Source organism: Mustela nivalis, assembly GCF_964662115.1.
Source record: "Mustela nivalis genome assembly, chromosome: 9".
NCBI classification, from domain to species: Eukaryota; Metazoa; Chordata; class Mammalia; order Carnivora; family Mustelidae; genus Mustela; species Mustela nivalis.
The window spans coordinates 67,249,214-67,267,515 of record NC_139028.1 but is presented as its reverse complement, the minus strand read 5'-3'; the positions used below and the strand labels follow the sequence as shown (position 1 = coordinate 67,267,515).

The 18,302-nt window shown below is 46.2% G+C and overlaps 3 protein-coding genes across 3 annotated transcripts; all 3 read left to right on the top strand.

Annotated features, from left to right (window-relative positions):
- Window positions 1-290: 290 nt before the first annotated feature.
- On the top strand, window positions 291-1,238 carry LOC309840141 (olfactory receptor 52H1; the record flags this gene model as incomplete). The annotated part of the gene is made up of 1 exon (XM_082682207.1): window positions 291-1,238. One exon carries the CDS (start codon window positions 291-293, stop codon window positions 1,236-1,238), a length of 948 nt encoding a protein of 315 aa, XP_082538333.1.
- Window positions 1,239-9,316: 8,078 nt separating this feature from the next.
- LOC309840316 (olfactory receptor 52D1-like) lies at window positions 9,317-10,336 on the top strand (the record flags this gene model as incomplete). The annotated part of the gene is made up of 1 exon (XM_082682383.1): window positions 9,317-10,336. One exon carries the CDS (start codon window positions 9,317-9,319, stop codon window positions 10,334-10,336), a length of 1,020 nt encoding a protein of 339 aa, XP_082538509.1.
- Window positions 10,337-12,226: 1,890 nt separating this feature from the next.
- On the top strand, window positions 12,227-18,128 carry LOC309873705 (olfactomedin-4-like). Its single transcript, XM_082749902.1, has 7 exons — window positions 12,227-12,460; window positions 13,210-13,272; window positions 13,520-13,672; window positions 14,580-14,702; window positions 14,886-15,039; window positions 15,467-15,626; window positions 17,214-18,128. Exons 1-7 carry the CDS (start codon window positions 12,362-12,364, stop codon window positions 17,872-17,874), a joined length of 1,413 nt encoding a protein of 470 aa, XP_082606028.1. The 5' UTR covers window positions 12,227-12,361; the 3' UTR covers window positions 17,875-18,128.
- The last annotated feature ends 174 nt before the right edge of the window (window positions 18,129-18,302 follow it).

The window sequence follows — 18,302 nt, the reverse complement described above, 5'->3', positions numbered from 1 at the left end:
AAATCAACAGAGGTGGCCAGAGGATGGAACAAATTCTCTTGGTGCAGAATGAGTCTGCATTTCAGTGTATCTGAGACAATCCTGGTTTATGCAAGTTACCTGCAACTGTGTTGATACCAGCCTGTATTTATTCCAGAGGGGTTCTATTGTAGATAACTTATATGGTCTCCTTATGTTTAGGAGTTGATAATGATGAGTAGTTGGAGGGGACAGTGACTCAAGTGATCCTAACTCTATTTTCTACTACCCTCCATCTTCAGGCCCTGGGACTTGTGCCATCGTGTTCTACCATGATCATTTTCAACCTGAGCAATTATAACCCAGGCCCCTTCATTCTGGTGGGGATCCCAGGCCTGGAGCAATGCCATGTGTGGATTGGGATTCCTTTTTGTATGATCTATATTGTGGCCCTTGTGGGAAACTGCACCCTTCTCTACCTCATCGTGGTGGAGCGAAGCCTTCATGAACCCATGTTCTTCTTTCTCTCCATGCTGGCCATGACTGACCTTTTCCTGTCCACAGCTGGTGTTCCCAAAACACTCAGTATCTTTTGGCTTGGGGCTCAAGAAATCACATTTCCGGGGTGTCTTACACAAATGTTCTTCCTCCACTATAGCTTTGTCCTAGATTCAGCCATCTTGATGGCCATGGCATTTGATCGCTATGTGGCTATCTGCTCCCCCCTGAGATACACCACTATTCTGACCCCCAAAACCATCATCAAGATTGCAGTGGGCATCTCCTTTCGAAGCTTCTGCATCATCCTGCCAGATGTATTCTTGCTCACACGCCTGCCTTTCTGCAGGACACGCATCATCCCACACACATACTGTGAGCACATAGGTGTTGCCCGGCTCGCCTGTGCAGACATCTCCATCAACATCTGGTATGGCTTTTGTGTTCCCATCATGACGGTCATCTCAGATGTGGTTCTCATTGCTGTCTCCTACACCCTCATCCTCTGTGCGGTCTTCCGTCTCCCCTCCCGGGATGCCCGCCAGAAGGCCCTTGGCACCTGTGGTTCCCATGTCTGTGTCATCCTCATGTTTTATACACCTGCCTTTTTCTCCATCCTTGCCCACCGCTTTGGACACAATGTCTCCCGCACCTTCCACATCATGTTTGCCAACCTCTACATTGTTATCCCACCTGCACTCAACCCCATTGTCTATGGAGTGAAGACTAAGCAGATCAGAGATAGGTTCATACTTTTGTTTTCTACCAAAGGTTCAGAATGATGTTCCAATGTACTGTGGGAAAGCTAACAACATTTTTTAGAGTATATTAATATAGCAGGAATGAGAAAAAAAAACTAATTCTATGTAAGGTGAGACTGCCTACAGGTGCTTTTGTGTACCAGGAAAATGGTATGAGCTATGTGAGGGAGATGTTCTATGTATAAACAATTCCTTGATGACCTGTTTGTGGAATATGCAGGAGCACAGGTTATGGCCAGGAAAAAGAGGCAGAAACATAGAGTTGACTTACTTTAAAAGGACAAAGCAATACAAATTTAGAAATTAAGACATGAAACTATGGAGAGAAAAATATGGTAAGGCAGAAACCCTGAAGAAGAGAGAGTAAAATGAAAATATTAATGAATAGTGCATTATTAAGGGGATGTGTAGAAGGACTGAGGAAATTTAAAATAATATTCAATATTTATTCATGGTGTATATCTGCAGCTTCCATTCAATGTTCCCAACACATGAAGTCCTTCAAGTAAGTGCTATGAGCAGTGAGATCTACCAGCAGTGCTGCATTGAGGAGGAGAGAAATTTAGATTTCTCAGTGTCAGCATTGATAGCAATGGTGCTGGTGGAGGAGCATAGCTTCTTGACTCCAAGACACACTGAGGAAGGGAGCTGCAGAGATAGTGTCAGGAGATGTCGAGCCAGTTCACTGGGACAGTAAAGTAGACATTTAACTACACTGGATGGAGGCTGTGGGGCTCTTAGCTATGGATGTGTTTCCTGAGCTGGAGAGAGAATCAATTATCAGACACATCAGTGCAGCACAGAGGGTATCAACAGAGGAACTCTAGAGGAAAGTAACACATGCGTGGTAAGATAGATCTATTGCACAAAGATTTCACTGGAGACAACAGTGTATATTATATTCCAAGAAAGATCTAGAGTTCTTACAATAATCCTTTTTTTTTTCATTATTCATTGATTTGGAATTTCCTGTTGAGTATCCACTGTATTGTTACAAGGTTCTAAGCATTCAGGCTATGACAGTTAATAATGGAGACTCTGTCCCGCATTTAGGGAGCTTATAATCTCTGGAGAGTGACACACAAGGCAGAAGAGAACAAACTCTTTGCTTTCAAAGAGAATGTAACTGATAGAAAAATGAAGTGAATACAGTGATGCACCATGCACGGGCGATGAGGACAGTGGCAGAGACAACAGCACAGGCAAAGGACCTGGGGCTGGGAACAGCACAACATGACTGTGAACAGAAGGGAGACCAGACCAGTGTTTCTAGAGCACTGTGAGGTGGCAATAGTAGAGAAGGGAGTAGGAGGAGCATAGCCAGGTCTCATGGGACTGGAATTATTCAAACTTCATTCTAGGAGGAAGAAACTGACCCTGAAGAATAAACATGAATTTTCCAAAGCACACAGCAAGGCAGTTAAATAAATGCAGAGCTAGAATAGAAACATACAACCCACATCATGTCTATTATTGTATGCAAAGGCAGAAAATATAAGTATTACTAGAATAAACACAGGAAACAAATGAAAGACTTACAGAAATGTGCATACTGTTTCTTGAAAGTGTGAGTAGTGACGTTTACTGAGCATTTATATTATATAGTGAAAGTTTATTATTCTGCAATTATAATTAAATAAAAAGCTATGAGTGGAATAGTGAAAGCCTCATAGTAAAAGCCTATATATACTTCTGAAGTAATGCCTTTCCATGCATATCATATTTAAAATTTTAATGTATCAAATGAGCTTGCATGTTTTTTGTTATTTTATCTAACTTAGTTTGGCTTGTTGTGAAGGTACTTGCAGGCAATTATCATGATTAAGCTAAAATTCATCCACTAGTGAAAAATATGTGGCATATATATGGCATGAGATTATTAAGCATACCAAAGATAGTTGAAAAAAAAAAGAATATAACAAAAAAAAAAAGAGGTGAGACCATGGTGTGCCTGGGTGGCTCAGTCAATCAAGGGTCTGCCTTCAGCTGAGTCCTGGAATTGAGTCCCCCCATCGGGGCCCTGTTCAGCAGGGAGTCTGCTTCCCCCTCTGCGCCTCCAGCTGCTTGTGTTCTCTCTCTCAATAAAATAAATAAAATTTTAAAATTTAAAGAGTCTAAAGAGAATAAAAGGGGGCGGAGACCAAAATAGTTTTTAATTTTTCACAAACACTAAAATTTCAGTCCATGGTTCACACATCTCAGTAGAATTTTCCCAACAATAACAATTAATCTTCATTAGGCAGTTCTTTTTATTTTTGATCAGTTTCTGTCCTATCACACAACAAAGAGAGTCATCTTAAATGTAATACATTAACTTTAATGCAATTCCAAATTCTTACTTATGCACTCACCACGTTATTCACTTAGTCCAATGTGAGCTCCATAATATTATCAGCTCCTACAGTGTTTATCAGTTTCTATCACTGCTCCCTCAGAACATACTTCTACACCAAATTTAGAACTTAGACTACATGTGTTGATATTGTAACCACCACAGTTTTATAACAGTTCAGAGATGGTTGGGTTTGTCAGCAACTTCTTCATATCACTGCCATATTGATATCACACATACATAATAATTTTCATGCTAGCAATATCTGTACATTCATCAAGTGGAAATGAAATAGACTTTACCTGCTTTAATTTATTTGTTTTATTTGTTCTGGGAGTTGGCTTCTGTATCCCTAACTACTCCCTTTGACATTGATGTGATGTGGTCATTGTAAAACGGGCAGCCTGCCTAGTCAAGAACTCCCACAAACAGCAGTGCAGGATGGGTTCCTCACTTAGAACTCGTAGGAGTAAATGGCTATGTTTGCAGAGCGGACTTGTTGTTTCTGTCTCTGGGCCGTATCTCAGCAACTGCTCTCACACCCTCCAGTTCCAGTGCATCCACTCACACTCCACGAGGGAAAGGCCGGATATGAGAAGAGGTTATTGGATATTTGTAGAATATTAAAACAGGTGATTACAACAGTATAAGAATTTTTTTTGTTGTTTCTTAGGAACATGTTAAGTTTGCTCTGTGACACTATAAATACCACAGAATTCATTCAAAGTAGATCTAAAAACAAATACAAACCATGGAGGACATATTTTGAAGTATCTGGTGTTACCACATCCTCTTATATCCCAATAAGTGGGATCCAGGGCATTTTCGAGAAAGGGGAGAGTTGTGCAACTAAATGTCCACTATGACAGTCTCCACCTGGTACTGCATGTGGGCCAGCAGGCATCTCAGAGAGCCAGAGTTTGTCCTCAAGATGACTCTGCAAGTGACACAACCTTGAGTAATGTTGTGTTACTCTCCCAAGCTCAGGCACTGTGCTGGTGCTCCATGTATTCATGGAGCATGTTGCTCTAGTCTTCCCACCACCTCTCTGGGAATGTCCACAAATCGTCATTGTAGAAAGGGAGAAAATAACAAAACAAAATGAAACTGGGTCAGAAGAATAAGACACTTTCTCCAGTGTATGTAGTGGTGGAACCTATTCAACCCCATGTCTGCCCAATTCAACAGCCCAGGCTCTTCCCACCATGCTGCTTTGCCTGCATATCAACCTAAAGGGCAGAAATTATGCTAAGCAGTGAGACTGTCCATGTCTAGGGGGCAATTAGGTTTGTTCGTTGTGGAGCATGAAACAAGTCTCCACCTGCGTGTGCCGTGCCCCTCCCAGGGGTTCTGCTGAGACCTCCCTGCTCTGTCTTCTTTTCCCGGGATCTGAGTGTCTGAGTGCATCAGGCATGAAAACCAGGGGGACCTGGAGAGTCAGCAGAGATGACTACAGACCTCTGCTAATTCCTCATTAACGTGCACAGCTGTGACTCGCAGGTTCTTGATCCAACCAGGGACACAGGGTCCATAACCCCTGATGGCCAGAGAAGAGACATATAAATCCTTCCCACCCACACCTGCTCTCCCCAGGCCTGCCCTAGAAGCACCTTTGGAGTCCCCAGGTCACCGGTGCACTGACTGCTGAATGGACAAGCTGGAGCAGCAGGGACTGGAGCAGCCCTGGGTAGAGGGAGGCTGGATGCCCCTTCTTCATCTTTAATCCCACCTCCCCAGCACAAGGTGAGAGCTCCTGGCCCACTGTCAGCAGGAATTCTTCAGCCAAGATCAGTCACACGCTAGACAGGGTCTGGGGGTTCCTGAAGAGCTCTCCTCCCTATGCCCTACCTGGATTTATCCCATAGTGATCCCAGCATTGAAGGTCCTGCTAGCAGTGCCATTCCTCATTGGACAGACTACAAAACCTCTTTGTCCTGATGGAAATGTGTTGTTCACACTTTTTTTCAGAGAACAACTTTGGGATGCCAAGGAGAGCATAGGTGGAGGTCAGCGTGGCTGGTAAGTTTGAGAAGTGGGGTGAGATGTCACTACTCATTTGACACTGTTCCTGGGTCAGAAAAATGTGGAAGCTGAAGGTTGGGGACAAGGAGCAGAGATTAAAAGTCAACACCCTCACATTCTCCATTTTACTAGGAAGCAATCTTGTTTTCAACCCCCTTTTCCTGGCTCCATTGTCAAGGGAAGCTCTTTCACTTGTCTGATCAGTTCTAATCTGATATACTTTCAGTCTGACTTTTAGCCATTGGTTTTGTTCCAAGTTCAGGACCACCATGCTTTCAATATTCTTTAGTTCATCTCCCATGTTATCTTTTTTGTTTATTCTTTGTTTCAAGCAAATTTTCTTTATCCATTTTTTATTGTTTTTTCTTGGTTGAAAAAAGCAGTGCAAAATTCAATTCATATACTTTAGCCAAAAACTATTTTTGATGTGGCCTCATCTCTGTGGAGAGTCCATTCTATGGGTCTTTGGGTGATTCTCTGGGTTGATTCCGCTGATGTGATTGTTATCCAGGCATCTCCATGGCAGGAGATGAGCTCAGGATCCTTTTACTCTACCATCTTCTCCAAAGTCCCAGAGTTATTTATGTATGTTATTTTACTTATTCTTACAATATTCCTGTAAAGTAGGTGCATTTACTCTTATCCCCAATTAAGGTAAAGCAAGTAAAGGTATAGAGGAGCTGAGTCTCTAGTGCAAAGTCCCACAGCTGGTATGTGGCAGAACGAGGGTCTGAACTTCGATAATGTGGCCTCGGAGCCTGCTTTAGATCCTAATCACTGTGCTGAGGGGGTAGTACATAGGAACAAGGAAAACTAGAACATTGTTCCTGGCTTCCCTCTCACTCCCACCTCCTCTACAGGGAGCATGGGGATCATGAGTTCTGATTAAACCAAGGGCCAAAGGGCTCATTCGATTCCCTCCAAATCATATTACAGAGCTGGGACTGAACACTTGCTGCCGGAGTTCAGTTCTTGACTCCCCCTCTCTGCCTTCTTTCTGTGTCACTGCTTCCAGCTGCATTTAATGTTCCCTGTTCTGCTCTTCCTGGAGGAAATACTTGTCCCTCAAGCCCCTTAGGCAGGACACAGTCTGTGAGCCACTCTGAGGAGAACGAAGCACTGTGAGAAGGATCAAGAGGGCAGGGAGAGGGAGGAATGGGCTCTGGCTCGGAACCTGTGGAGGAGGCGGCAGATAGAGGGAGGTGAGTCTCAGTCTGTGGCTAGATCATGCAGGTCTGTGCGCCCTCACGGCCCCCTGTGACTCATGCCTGGAAGAAGGTGTGCATGTGTGAATGGAGTCAGAAGGAGGACCCCCTCAGAGTGGGAGTGGAAACCCACGTCAGATGAGCTGTGTGCGTGGCAGAGTAGCTTTTCCTGCCCAGAAGAAAGTTGCTGTTGAGTGAGAAACAAGGCAGGGCTTCCAGGAGAGGAAATAGTCTTGGACTGAGATCCAGGAGATGTTCTTTGTCCCAGCTGTGTGTGTGCCTTTCTGCAGATGGGTTTCCTGATCACAGAAAGGGGTACACACCGTGGGATGGCTTTGCATGCATGGCAGATAGGAGCAGCTGCAGGCTTCAGACAGTGGCTCTGAAAAAGTGTCCTGCTTGGGAGCTCTCAGGGAGCAGAGCCCCTAACACTTCCTTCAGCATGTCCCTTGTGAACTCCTGACTCTGAAAGGGCGCTAAGCTGTGTGAGGCCTGGACATAAAGCAAGGCACTGGGTGGACAGCAGAGTGGGCAGTGGGAGATGAGCAGCAGCCCCTTGTCTATAGCCAGATACACAACAGAGACCAAGGTGAAGGTTGGGAAGAGGGTTCTTAGCTGCCTCCTCTTCCCCCTCACTTAGCCTATAAGAGGAAATAAAAGGAGCAGAGCTGTGGACTGTAGACACAAACCATGTGGGGCAGTTTCCCCTGGAATTTTGCCATAAGGAAGTATGCTGGGAGGGTCTCCACCCTGAGTTCAGGACTTTCTTATGGGCCCCCTGCCTGGTACAGGTTATGTTTGACCTGTGGTTTTGGGAGAGACGTTCCCAGGCCTAGGGTAGTTGACATGTTTCTCTCCTCAGAAAGGCTGGGAGTGTCTTGTTAATCCTGAAAGGATGTTCTCAGAGTCCAGGGGAGCCCAAGGGCCCCCACAGTGAGAGAGGCAAGACCATACCCCATGACTTGGCAAAGCCTTATTCTTTAGAAGGAAGTTCTAATTTCTAAACCAATAAGACTTTAATTTGGGAAATTCTATCCTGGTTTATTACCTGATTCTTCTCTGCAGGAGTCAAAATGTGGGAGTGTGAGACAAGGTCCAGGAGACAGTGCTGTGGAGAAGCCTGGAGCAGGCACAGAGCATGGGATGCTTGATAGCCCCCTACTCACAACCCCTCTGACACTCTGGGCCACCCTATTCTCTGTTCACCTACCCCTAGGTTCTTCATTCCCTGAAATAGCTTAAAATACCAAATGCAATACCTCATGATGTTCATGGACATAACTGTGGTCTTCAGGCAGAGCATGGAAAGCACATTCTGGCTTATATCCTTTTTGTAGGCTGTTCCTTATCCACCTAAACCCAGATGAACAAAGTCTGTCCTCCTCCACCATTTTCACCTACACTGCCACAGTAGCACCCGGTCCCAGTCCTTTCCATGGCAGCCCCATCTTGACGGTCTGCTGTGTTCTTTGGGTGATCAGAACTTTTCCAGACTGATTTCTTCAGAATCTGATGGGTCTGTCCATGGACAAAGAACAGAATAAAAAAGAGCCTGAAAGCTGAGTCATGGGATGAATGTCTACACTGGTCAAAGAAGGAATTAGTTTTCATGATCCAGGTACCTTGAAGTATGAATAGAGCTGGAGGGAGGGATGTCAAAGCCATGGGTCGCGGGGACGAAATATCAGACAAATTGGAAGGAATAGGCTGTTTGGGACAGTAGGGGAGCTAGTAAAGTGGCTTCTGGAAAAGGACTTTGGAAGAGGAGTTTTGTCTGAGCATTAGTCAGTGAGTGGAAGGAAAAAGAGTCATTTCATCTCTCCAAGCTTTGATTTCCAGAGGGAGGGAACACAGAGAATGTTGGTAGGATTAGGTTTGGATGACAGAGACAACTTCCTCTGGGACAAGCCATCAGGAAATGCATATTCTGATGCTGCCATGTGGCTGGGCTGAAGAGGAGACACTCCACCTGGGAAAGACTGTCAGAAGAGTGTGATCTTTAGTTAGGTGAGTTTTGGTTTTTTGTTCTTCCTTTTTAAGGATTTTATATATTTATTTGATCGCCAGAAAGAGAGAGAGACAGAGAGAGAGAGAAAACAGGAGTAGAGGGAGGGGCAGAAGGAGAAGCCTACTCCCCTCTGAGCTGGAAGTCCCCATTCTGACACGAGGCTGGATCCTGGGACTCTGGGATCATGACCTGAACCCAAGGCAGACACTTAACTAACTGAGCCACCCAGGTGTCCCAGTTTAGTCAGGTGAGCTTTGAGAGAAATGCTAGTTTTATTTACCAGTTGTGGGTCCTGGAGTAAGTCTGTTGACATGTCAGCAACCAAATTCCTTCATTCACCACATGGGAACATGAGCAAATCCATGGATGCTAGGGAACCCATACATAGGTCAGCACAGGGCTCTCGGCAAATGCTGTAGCACCCACAGCCCCGACCTCATACCCACTCATGTAAAATCCCTGGAGAGCAGGTGCTGGCTTCTCACAGGCCTCCCTCACACCCTGCAGGGACAGACCCCGGCGGAACAAGGAGATGGGAACGGATCCTGTACTGCCCACTCTCAACCAGACTGTGCTCCTCCCTGGACCTGGGCCTTTCGTCCTTCTGGGGGTGCCGGGCCTGGAGGCCTTGCATGCTTGGCTTTCAGTGCCTGTGTGCCTGCTGTACATGGCTGCTGTGGCAGGGAATGGCCTTCTCCTGGGGCTGGTGGCAGCTGACAGGACACTGCGGTCACCCATGTACCAGCTGCTGGGGCTTCTGGCTGCTGCTGACCTGGTTCTGGCCACGTCCACAGTACCCAAGGCTCTGGCTGTGCTCTGGGGCCTGTCGGGTGAGATCTCCTTTGCTGCCTGCCTAACCCAGCTCTTTGTGACCCATGTGACCTTCATTGCCGAGTCTTCAGTGCTCCTGGCCATGGCTGTGGACCGATATGTGGCCATTTGTCAGCCTCTGCGCTACGGGGCACTGCTGACCCAGCGTGTGGTGGGCATAGTGGCTGCAGCTGCAGTGACCCGTGGTACCTGTGTCATGGTCCCCTCTGTGGCCCTGCTCCAAAGACTGCCTTACTGTGGACAGCGGGAGCTCCCCCACACCTACTGTGAACACATGGGTGTGGCTCGGCTGGCATGTGGCGACACGCGCCCCAACATTTGGTATGGCTTGGCCACCACACTGCTCTCCCCAGCCCTAGACGTAGGGCTCATCGCTGCTTCCTATGCACTCATTCTGCGTGCCGTGTGTCGCCTGCCATCCCATGGGGCCCGCTGCAAAGCTTTAGGGACCTGTGGAGCACACGCCAGCGTCATCACTCTCTTCTACACGCCCGCCCTCTTCTCTTTCCTGGCTCACCGTTTCGGCCGCCACACGGTGCCCCGCCATATCCACATCCTCCTGGCTAACCTCTATGTGGTGGTGCCCCCAGCCCTTAACCCTGTGGTCTATGGAGTACGGACCCAGCAGATCGCTCAGAGGCTCAGGCATTTGCTTCGGCTCTGCTGGGCAAGGGCAGTAAGGGATGTGGGCCCTGAGATGGCCTCCCATGGCAGGGACTGAGCACCTGTTTGCTGAGGCATGTGCTCTCCCATGGCCAAAGGGTGCCAGCTGCCTCAGAGCAGAGCTCTAACCAAGGTATTGTTATCATCTGCCAATATGTGGCACTCTGGTCCTCTAGCACTGTTGCCTGCTCAGGAACAGAATGCACACTAAACTCCCCTCTGCTTGCCTGGGACCAGCGTGGCTAGACTTTTCCTTCCTTTTCTAATTGTGCATTGATCTCTACAGTTGCATCTCCCACAAACAGAACATGTCGGGTCTGGACGTTGGCAAACAAGGAGGCCCAGGTCCTGGCATGGAGATCAACATCTCATCTTTCTCCATCACTCTGCCCAGCCAGCACCAGATTAGGGAAAGTGGCTCTGCGTGGGGTCTTTTGTCCAGTGTGTGACATTGAGCAGGAACTCCATGTTTGTTGAATGAGTGAAGACGGGAGGGGCTGAGGAAATGGCACAACATGAACCAAAGAGAACAGAGCTCTGGAAACTGACACAGCCTCTGACCTGGCTGATTCATACTATCAACCTTGGAAGAGCTGCCGGCTCTGGACTGCCCCATGCTGCCCACCTGAGCTATTTCCCCTCTCTGCTCTGGTGCCGAGCTTTCCCATGCTTTCCCAACTGGTCCCGCTTGCTAGGTTTCCTTGGCAAAACATAGGCAGAGGACCCAGCTCCAGCTGTCACGCTTCATGCTCTGTGTTCTTGCACACTTCCTCCTCTCCGAGAGGTCTCCCACTCCATGCAGCTTAATTCCCAACTCACTCCTCTCATACCTCCCTAATCTCTGTGGCTCACCTGGATCCATGGCTATAGCAAGGCCAGGCCAGAGGAGTTGATGGAGAATGGATTCAGGTGTGGAGCAGGAAGTCAGAGGGTGAAAACTCTGACGCAAGATGTGGGCAGAATCTCTCATCACAGATTGCCCAACAGAGCCCAGCACATGTCTTCCTGGGGTCATACATTCACTTCAGCTCTCCAGCCCTCTCCCTAGAATGAGAAGTACACACTTCATATGCCTCTCTCTACTGGGTATTATGTGTTGTGCAACAGGCTTGAAAGGAGGGGATTCATTAGCAAATCCTTTATGTGAAAAACCTATGATATCTGAATTGGAGGAGCAATGACAAGTAGGGATATAATAAAGGATACACATTTCTGAATGGAAAATGTGGTCTTCATAGGAAATCTGATGTCCCCTTAGGTCTTGGGGGTGTTGAGACTCATCACTGCCTGGGAAGTACTCAAGAGAGACACAGTGGAAGAGGAAAGTAGAATTTTGGGTGGCCAGCACTAGGAACAATGAGCTATGACTCAGGAACCAACTCTTCCTTTTCCTTAGGGCACATCAGGGGAGATCCCAAAGGACTAGAGGCATGACAAGAAGCTATTCGGAGGGGGCTTTCTTGAAGGATAGGCAGTGGAGGCTTGTGGAATCAAGAGGTCTAATTAGCAGATCCATTTGAATAGTGAGGTGGGAAAGAAATGTTTAGAGTGCTTAGAACAGTGAAGGGGACAGAATTCTAAGTGTGCAGAGGGCACACTGCAGAGCAGGCCAGCACAAGGCTACTGAAGCAGTCCCCCCAGGTATACAGTTTGGCCCTCATCCAAGGGCCCTCGGTTAAGTAAATGGTTTCTGTCCTGGAGATGGACAGCTACATATTCCTCTGGAGTATTTCTCATTTAAAGTTGAGAAAAAGACCATAAACCCTTCTGAAAGGGACCCATCCCAAGGCCCCCACAGCTTGTCTCAGGTTTGCCTTATTCGGTTTAGACAGGAGGGCCCAGCAGGACAAGGACAGAGGAGAGAAACCCTGTTTATGTAAAAAAAAAAAAAAAAAAAAAAAAAAAAGTAATTTCTACCCCATCTATGGAAGCACAAGCGTGTCACAGTCCTCTTTTTCCCATGCCCCACCCTGTCCTTCCCAACCCTTCTCATGTGACTAGTCCTTTCAGATGTTGAAATCTATATCTCTCCTGCTGAGACCATTCACTCAGACCAGAGATAAAAGCCTTGGGGAACTCAAAGATGTTGCTCCACTCCCACAGCAGAAGCAAGATGAAGCCCACGCTGGCCCTCCAGATACCCTTACTGCTGCTGCTCCTGGTGCTCCCAGGACAGCCTCAGGTACAGCTCTGGCTTTGGGGAGGAGGATGAGACACCAAGTCTATTCTGATTGTTGCTGGGCTTGGGTAGGCTTAGGGTGAGAGAGGAAAAACAAGTATGAAGATGAGAAAGGAGGATTTCTGCTCTGTCCACCCTGCTCTTCTATGGGCCTCACTTCTGCAAAAACCTGCCACCCTTTTCCTGTCTGAAGGATGCTGGACCTGAGGGAGGCCAGCCTGGGCTATTTTAGGCATGTGTCCTTTGTTCCATCATCCCCAAAAGCTAAACCACTGGGCTGGAGTTGCAGACTGAGGACATAGCTAAATTAACTCCCAGGGCCAGAGTAGGCTATATGAGGGACTATTCAGAGAAGGACAGGGGCCACACATCTTGATTCTTGAAGAATCTGTAAGGAAACCCTAGTTGAGTTTTTTTTTGTTTTTTGGGTTTTTGTTTTTGTTTTTGTTTTTGTTTTGTTTTGCTGCTTGTTTTTAATTCTCAGAACCTCTAGTTTTCATCTAAAAAAAAAGAAAAAGAAAAAATTCTAGTTCTTGTGAGCGCTAAATATCAGTCTGGACTCTGATGCCTCATGTACTTTGAACATTTATCTCCCTTCTTTGACAACTTGGAACTCTGTTCCTGCCGTTCACAAGTTCACAAAATGAACTTGTGGGGATCTACTAAGTCTCCAGAGCAGAGGTACTGGAGCTCCTAAACCGGTCCCTTAAGACTTGGACTTGTTTTCAAATCAGCTTCCTTCTTTCCCACAGAGCCTCAAGGAAGAGTCTGCTCCCTGTTCTGTGAACTGTGACAAGAACCAGCCAGAGCATGAGGTAGGGTGAGGACAGCCCACCTTGAGGAACTGGAAGGGTGCTGGGTGAAGTTCTGGGAAGTCAAGGGAAGGGTCACTGCAACTCATGGCATAAGGAGACTCAAACAGTCATGAACAACCTCCTATACAAAGAGATCTCTTCTTAGATACCCCACAGTAGAGACAACCCTTCTGGTTCATGTTCCTAAACAGCACATTGTGCCCCATGTTTCATTACACTTAATGTGCCCATGGACTTGCTTTTGCAGCTGGTGAAAATTGTGCCAGGTTCTGTGGATGAGGATGGCCTGTGCCATTGTGTAGTTCATCTGCCCAACTACCTCATTCCCCTGAATCAGCTGGAGCAGCTGCAGAGTATAACGCAGGAGCTCATGGACAAGTATGATAAGGAGTTATCCAGGGTAAGCGCTGGAGCTGTGGGCGGGGGCTGGCAGTTACATGAACACATTCTCTCCTGGATCCAGCAGGAGGAGGAGCAGGACTGGTAGAGAAATGGCTAAAGGAAGCATAGCCCTCATCTTTGAAATGAATCCTGAGTATGAAGGAAAAATTAGGTATCGTTCTTAGGATTCTCAGTGGCAGTCATAGTACAGAGAGGCTCGTGTAGGATGTGCTTCCTCCAATAAGAGGCCAATTCATGGATACAGGTGCAGTGGGAGATGAGAAGAGGGTATAGCAAAAGAAGACAAAAGTGGGATGGCTAGTGCAGGAGACAGAAAAGAGTTGGAGCTGATATCTAGATAGACTTTTGGGCCAGGTTGGTGAGCTTGGAGTCAATGCTTTAAGTAGGTTGAGTGAATGGAAATGTGGCATCCTCCATGTGGTGTGGGCAGCTGCTTTTTGGAATGGACACTCATTGTGTCCTGGGGAAGGCTGATGGGAGAGGGCTTGGAAGCTAGGAATCTTTCCATTCATTCACTTACTAAGACACTCCTGAGAGTGTGGCTGTAATCAGGAAAGAAGAAAGAGAAGCTGGGCATATGGGGGAAATAGTGACTTTTCCTGAGGTGAAAAGAGGGACACCATGTCTTCAGCTGTGAGATGGAGATACTAATCCTCACCTCAAGGGCTATTAAGGGAACAAATGAAAGTGATGGATATGAGAGTATTTTGTTGGCTGTGTGGCACTGGGGGGCATGTGAATGGAAGAAAGAGACACAGGTATGGGGGTTTGGGGGTCCTGCCTGTCCATTCCCCTGCACCCAGGTCAGTGAGTACTCTCACACCATTGAAGGTCAGGATAACCAGGTTCTGGAAATGAACCATGCCCTGAAGCCTGTGAATCCCATTGCCCTTGCTTCCTCCTAGGAGGCCCCAACCTATAGCCTACTGCGCCTGGAACTTGAGGGAGCACAGGAGTTGGTGACCCAGCTTATGGCCAAGGATGGAGGTAATGAGTCTGAGGACCTCCTCTCTCAACTCCAGAGCCAGGTATGTGCATAGATTAGAGAATACCTCTCCCCTCCATAGTCCCCTGTCTTACTTAATCTTATAAATTTGATGAAAATCACTTATTTCTGGGGAAAAAAGACATGGAGTTGAGCAATATGGGAGCCTCACTTCGGTCCTTAGGAACAGTCCATGACCCATATCCTTGGCATCTCATTTCCATAGGTGGCTAATGCCAGCCTCACACTCAAGCTGCTGGCTGACTCTGACCAGTGCAGCCTCCGTGCTTACCGCCAAGAGCTGGATATCCTCGAGGGTCGGCTCAGTGATTGTGAGAGGGAGAAGTGTCAAGAGGCCTCTGATCCACCTGTGCCCCCTGGTGAGGTCTCAGCCTGAATTTCTTAAGATCTCATCTCCCCAAAGACAGGGTTTGGGAATGGAGGGTTGGCTATGGAGTACTGAGGGTTGAGCAGCAAAGGTCTTTTGTTTCCTTGCATGGTGTATCACTAAGGGATGCAGACTGAGATAGGTACACTCTCACATATAGACATAGTAGTATACACAGATATATATATATATATATATATATATATATATATATATATATATATATAAACACACCTATAATCACACGGGAGCATTATCCTCTATTTGTGCAAGGTCAGACCTTCTTACATACCTGTGCATGCCCTCTGGCAGAAGGATACACACTGAAATGCACACATGGCTTTTACACTTTCATTTTCCTCTCCCTGTGGGTTGTGTGCTGCACTCCTAGTTTGTACTTTGCCTGCTCTCTTTTCCAGGTTCTTGTGCCCACGCAGGCCTCCAGAAAGTTAGCAGACCCCTTGTGGTACAAGTCAATTGGAGAGGCTTCTCCCACAAGGCAGGTGTTTGGGGTCGAGATGCAGCACCCAATCTAGACTCTTCCCTCTACTGGGTGGCTCCTCTGGGTTCAGAGGACAGGTGAGTTAAGGATGGTTTCTCTTTTGCAACCAGGTTCATTCGAAATGTTCCCTATCCTACCGTGACAGGTTTCTTTGTGGCCCCAGCAGAGCTTCCTCTCTCCATTTTAGGTATGCCCCTGGAAAAATTTAGCCAAGGCCTGACAAGTCACCTCCTAGAGCTCCTGTCAGGATTAAGGATGACTCAGATGGCCCTGAGCTCCTTCATAAATCTATGTGTCTGAAATTTTTAGTCTGATTGTAATCCAGACTGGTTCTACATATTGCCTGATTTCATATAAAGAGCAAACTCTTCTCCACCTGGCCCTCAGAATCCTAGCTGCTTCTTAGAAGAAGTTTAAAGGATGAACTTGAACCTACTTATGACATGGACTCAAAGCTGAGTTTGAATCTCAGTACCTAAGCTAAGTGAGCTTGTAAAATGCTTTAATGTCTCAGATCCATTCTAGCCCTTTGGAAAGTGAGGATAGTTAAATTATGATATTATCATGTGAGAATCCATAGAAAAATGTGAACAGCATAGTCTGTGCTCATACATGTTCTCTTAGATGACAGGAATCCATGATGTGGTTGTTGGGTGTGACAAGATGTGATCAGGAAGAAGCCTAACTGAATCCATGAGATGATGATGAATGAGCCCTTCAATAACCTGGCAGCCTGGCTAGGCAGCTAGGTACAATATACAAACAGGGTATTTAAAGTCAGTCCATACAGGAGTATGAGAAAGATACAACTGAGTAGGAGATTATGGTAGGATAGGATGAACATGGCTAGAACCTGTCACTTCAAAGAGCCTCAGTGGAAGCTCACCTTGGATTACTGTTACTGATAACATTGTTTCCAATTCCTATAGGTGCTTCGTACAAGGTAAAGGCATTAACATGACTTTGCATTTTAAATCATCTCAGAATCTCTGTGGGTAAGGCAGAATTTACTGCCCAAAGTCAAGCAAAGACAACACTCAGAATTCAGGGATAATTTAAAGAACTTTCCAAAGTGACCTTATGAACATAGGTCTCCCAAATCCAGTTCCAGAACTATGTCCTGCTCCAGGGCACTGGTGTCTCAGGAAGGCAGTGGAGTCGAGCTACAAAAGAGTCTCCATTAAGAAGAAAATAATAATAGCTATCCCTTGATAATTGCTTACTTTGAGATAAATATTCTACTAATTGGTTTATTAGCATTATTTAGGTCAATCCCAATATCAATGAAATAGATTATTTTGTTATTATTTTTACGGATTTTAGTTATGGGCTGAGTGACTTTGAGCAAATTACTTAGTCTTTCTCAGGCCCAGTGTCCTAGTCCATGGGAATACAACTGAAGTTCTGGTGCTTTCTCTATAATTAAATGAGATAATGCAGTCACAGTGTCCATGAGGCATCGCTGAGTTTGAGGTCAATGTTATTTCTGTTACTCATTTTTTTTTAACAGTTGTTTTTGGTCCCAGTATATTGTAAGAAAAAGAAGAGAGATTACAAATCAGTTCTGTTTGATTCCAAAACTTCCACTATTAATTAGAACACTATCCTGATCATTTTTATTAGCACTGTGAACCCTGATGATTCTGGTGTGGGGTTTGGCCTAGGTACTTTGACTACTACCGGCTGTACAAGTCCTATGATGACCTGGTACTGATGAAGGACTTTGTGGAGAGGAAAATGGGCTATGGTGATGGCAGTGGTAATACTGTGTATGAGAACTTCATGTACTTCAACTACTATGGCACACGTGACATTGCCAAGGTGAATCTCTCCTCCAACACTCTGGTGCTGCAACGCACATTGCCCAGTGCCACCTACAACAACCGCTTCTCCTATGCTGGTGTGCCCTGGAAAGACATAGATTTTGCTGGTGATGAGAAGGGGCTGTGGGTGCTCTATGCCACTGAGGAGAGCAAGGGAAACCTGGTTGTGAGTCGTCTCAATACCAGCACCTTAGAAGTGGAGAAAACCTGGCGCACCAGCCAGTACAAGCCAGCCATGTCAGGAGCCTTCATGGCCTGTGGAGTGCTTTATGCCTTACGCCCACTGAGCACCCGCCAAGAGGAGATCTTCTATGCTTTCGATACCACCACGGGGCGGGAACGCCATCTCAGCATCGTGTTGGATAAGATGCTGGAAACACTTCATGGCATCAATTACTCCCCCTTGGATCACAAGCTCTATGTCTATAATGATGGCTACCTGATCAACTATGACCTCAGCTTCCTGACCCTGAAGCACAAGCAATCAAAACAACCAGCTTGAAAGCTCTCTTGGCTTCTTCCTGATCACATCCTGTCACACCCAAGAAAACATCCAGGCACTGAGACCCCTGGGGAAGAGTACTGGGAGAATCATGTCATCCTCATATCTAGATGAATCCCACCCCCCCCCCCCAAATGGCCATCACTCTTACTGAATGAGAAAAGTTGATTATATCTTTATCATTGATAATCTTTATAATTGATAATTCTGTAAAACTGATAACTCAGTCTTCATATTAAAGTTCTTTTCAGTAATGGCCTAGATAGATTTGATTGGGAAACAAATGCTAATAGTAACACTAACAAACACCTCTTTTCTAGAATCCTAGAATTGTAGAAGCTTCACTCTAATTTTTAAATCTATTCTGTGTTTTGAAAACTGGGAATTCAGCTCTGACAGTTATAAAATTCCAAGAACTAGGCTTAGTT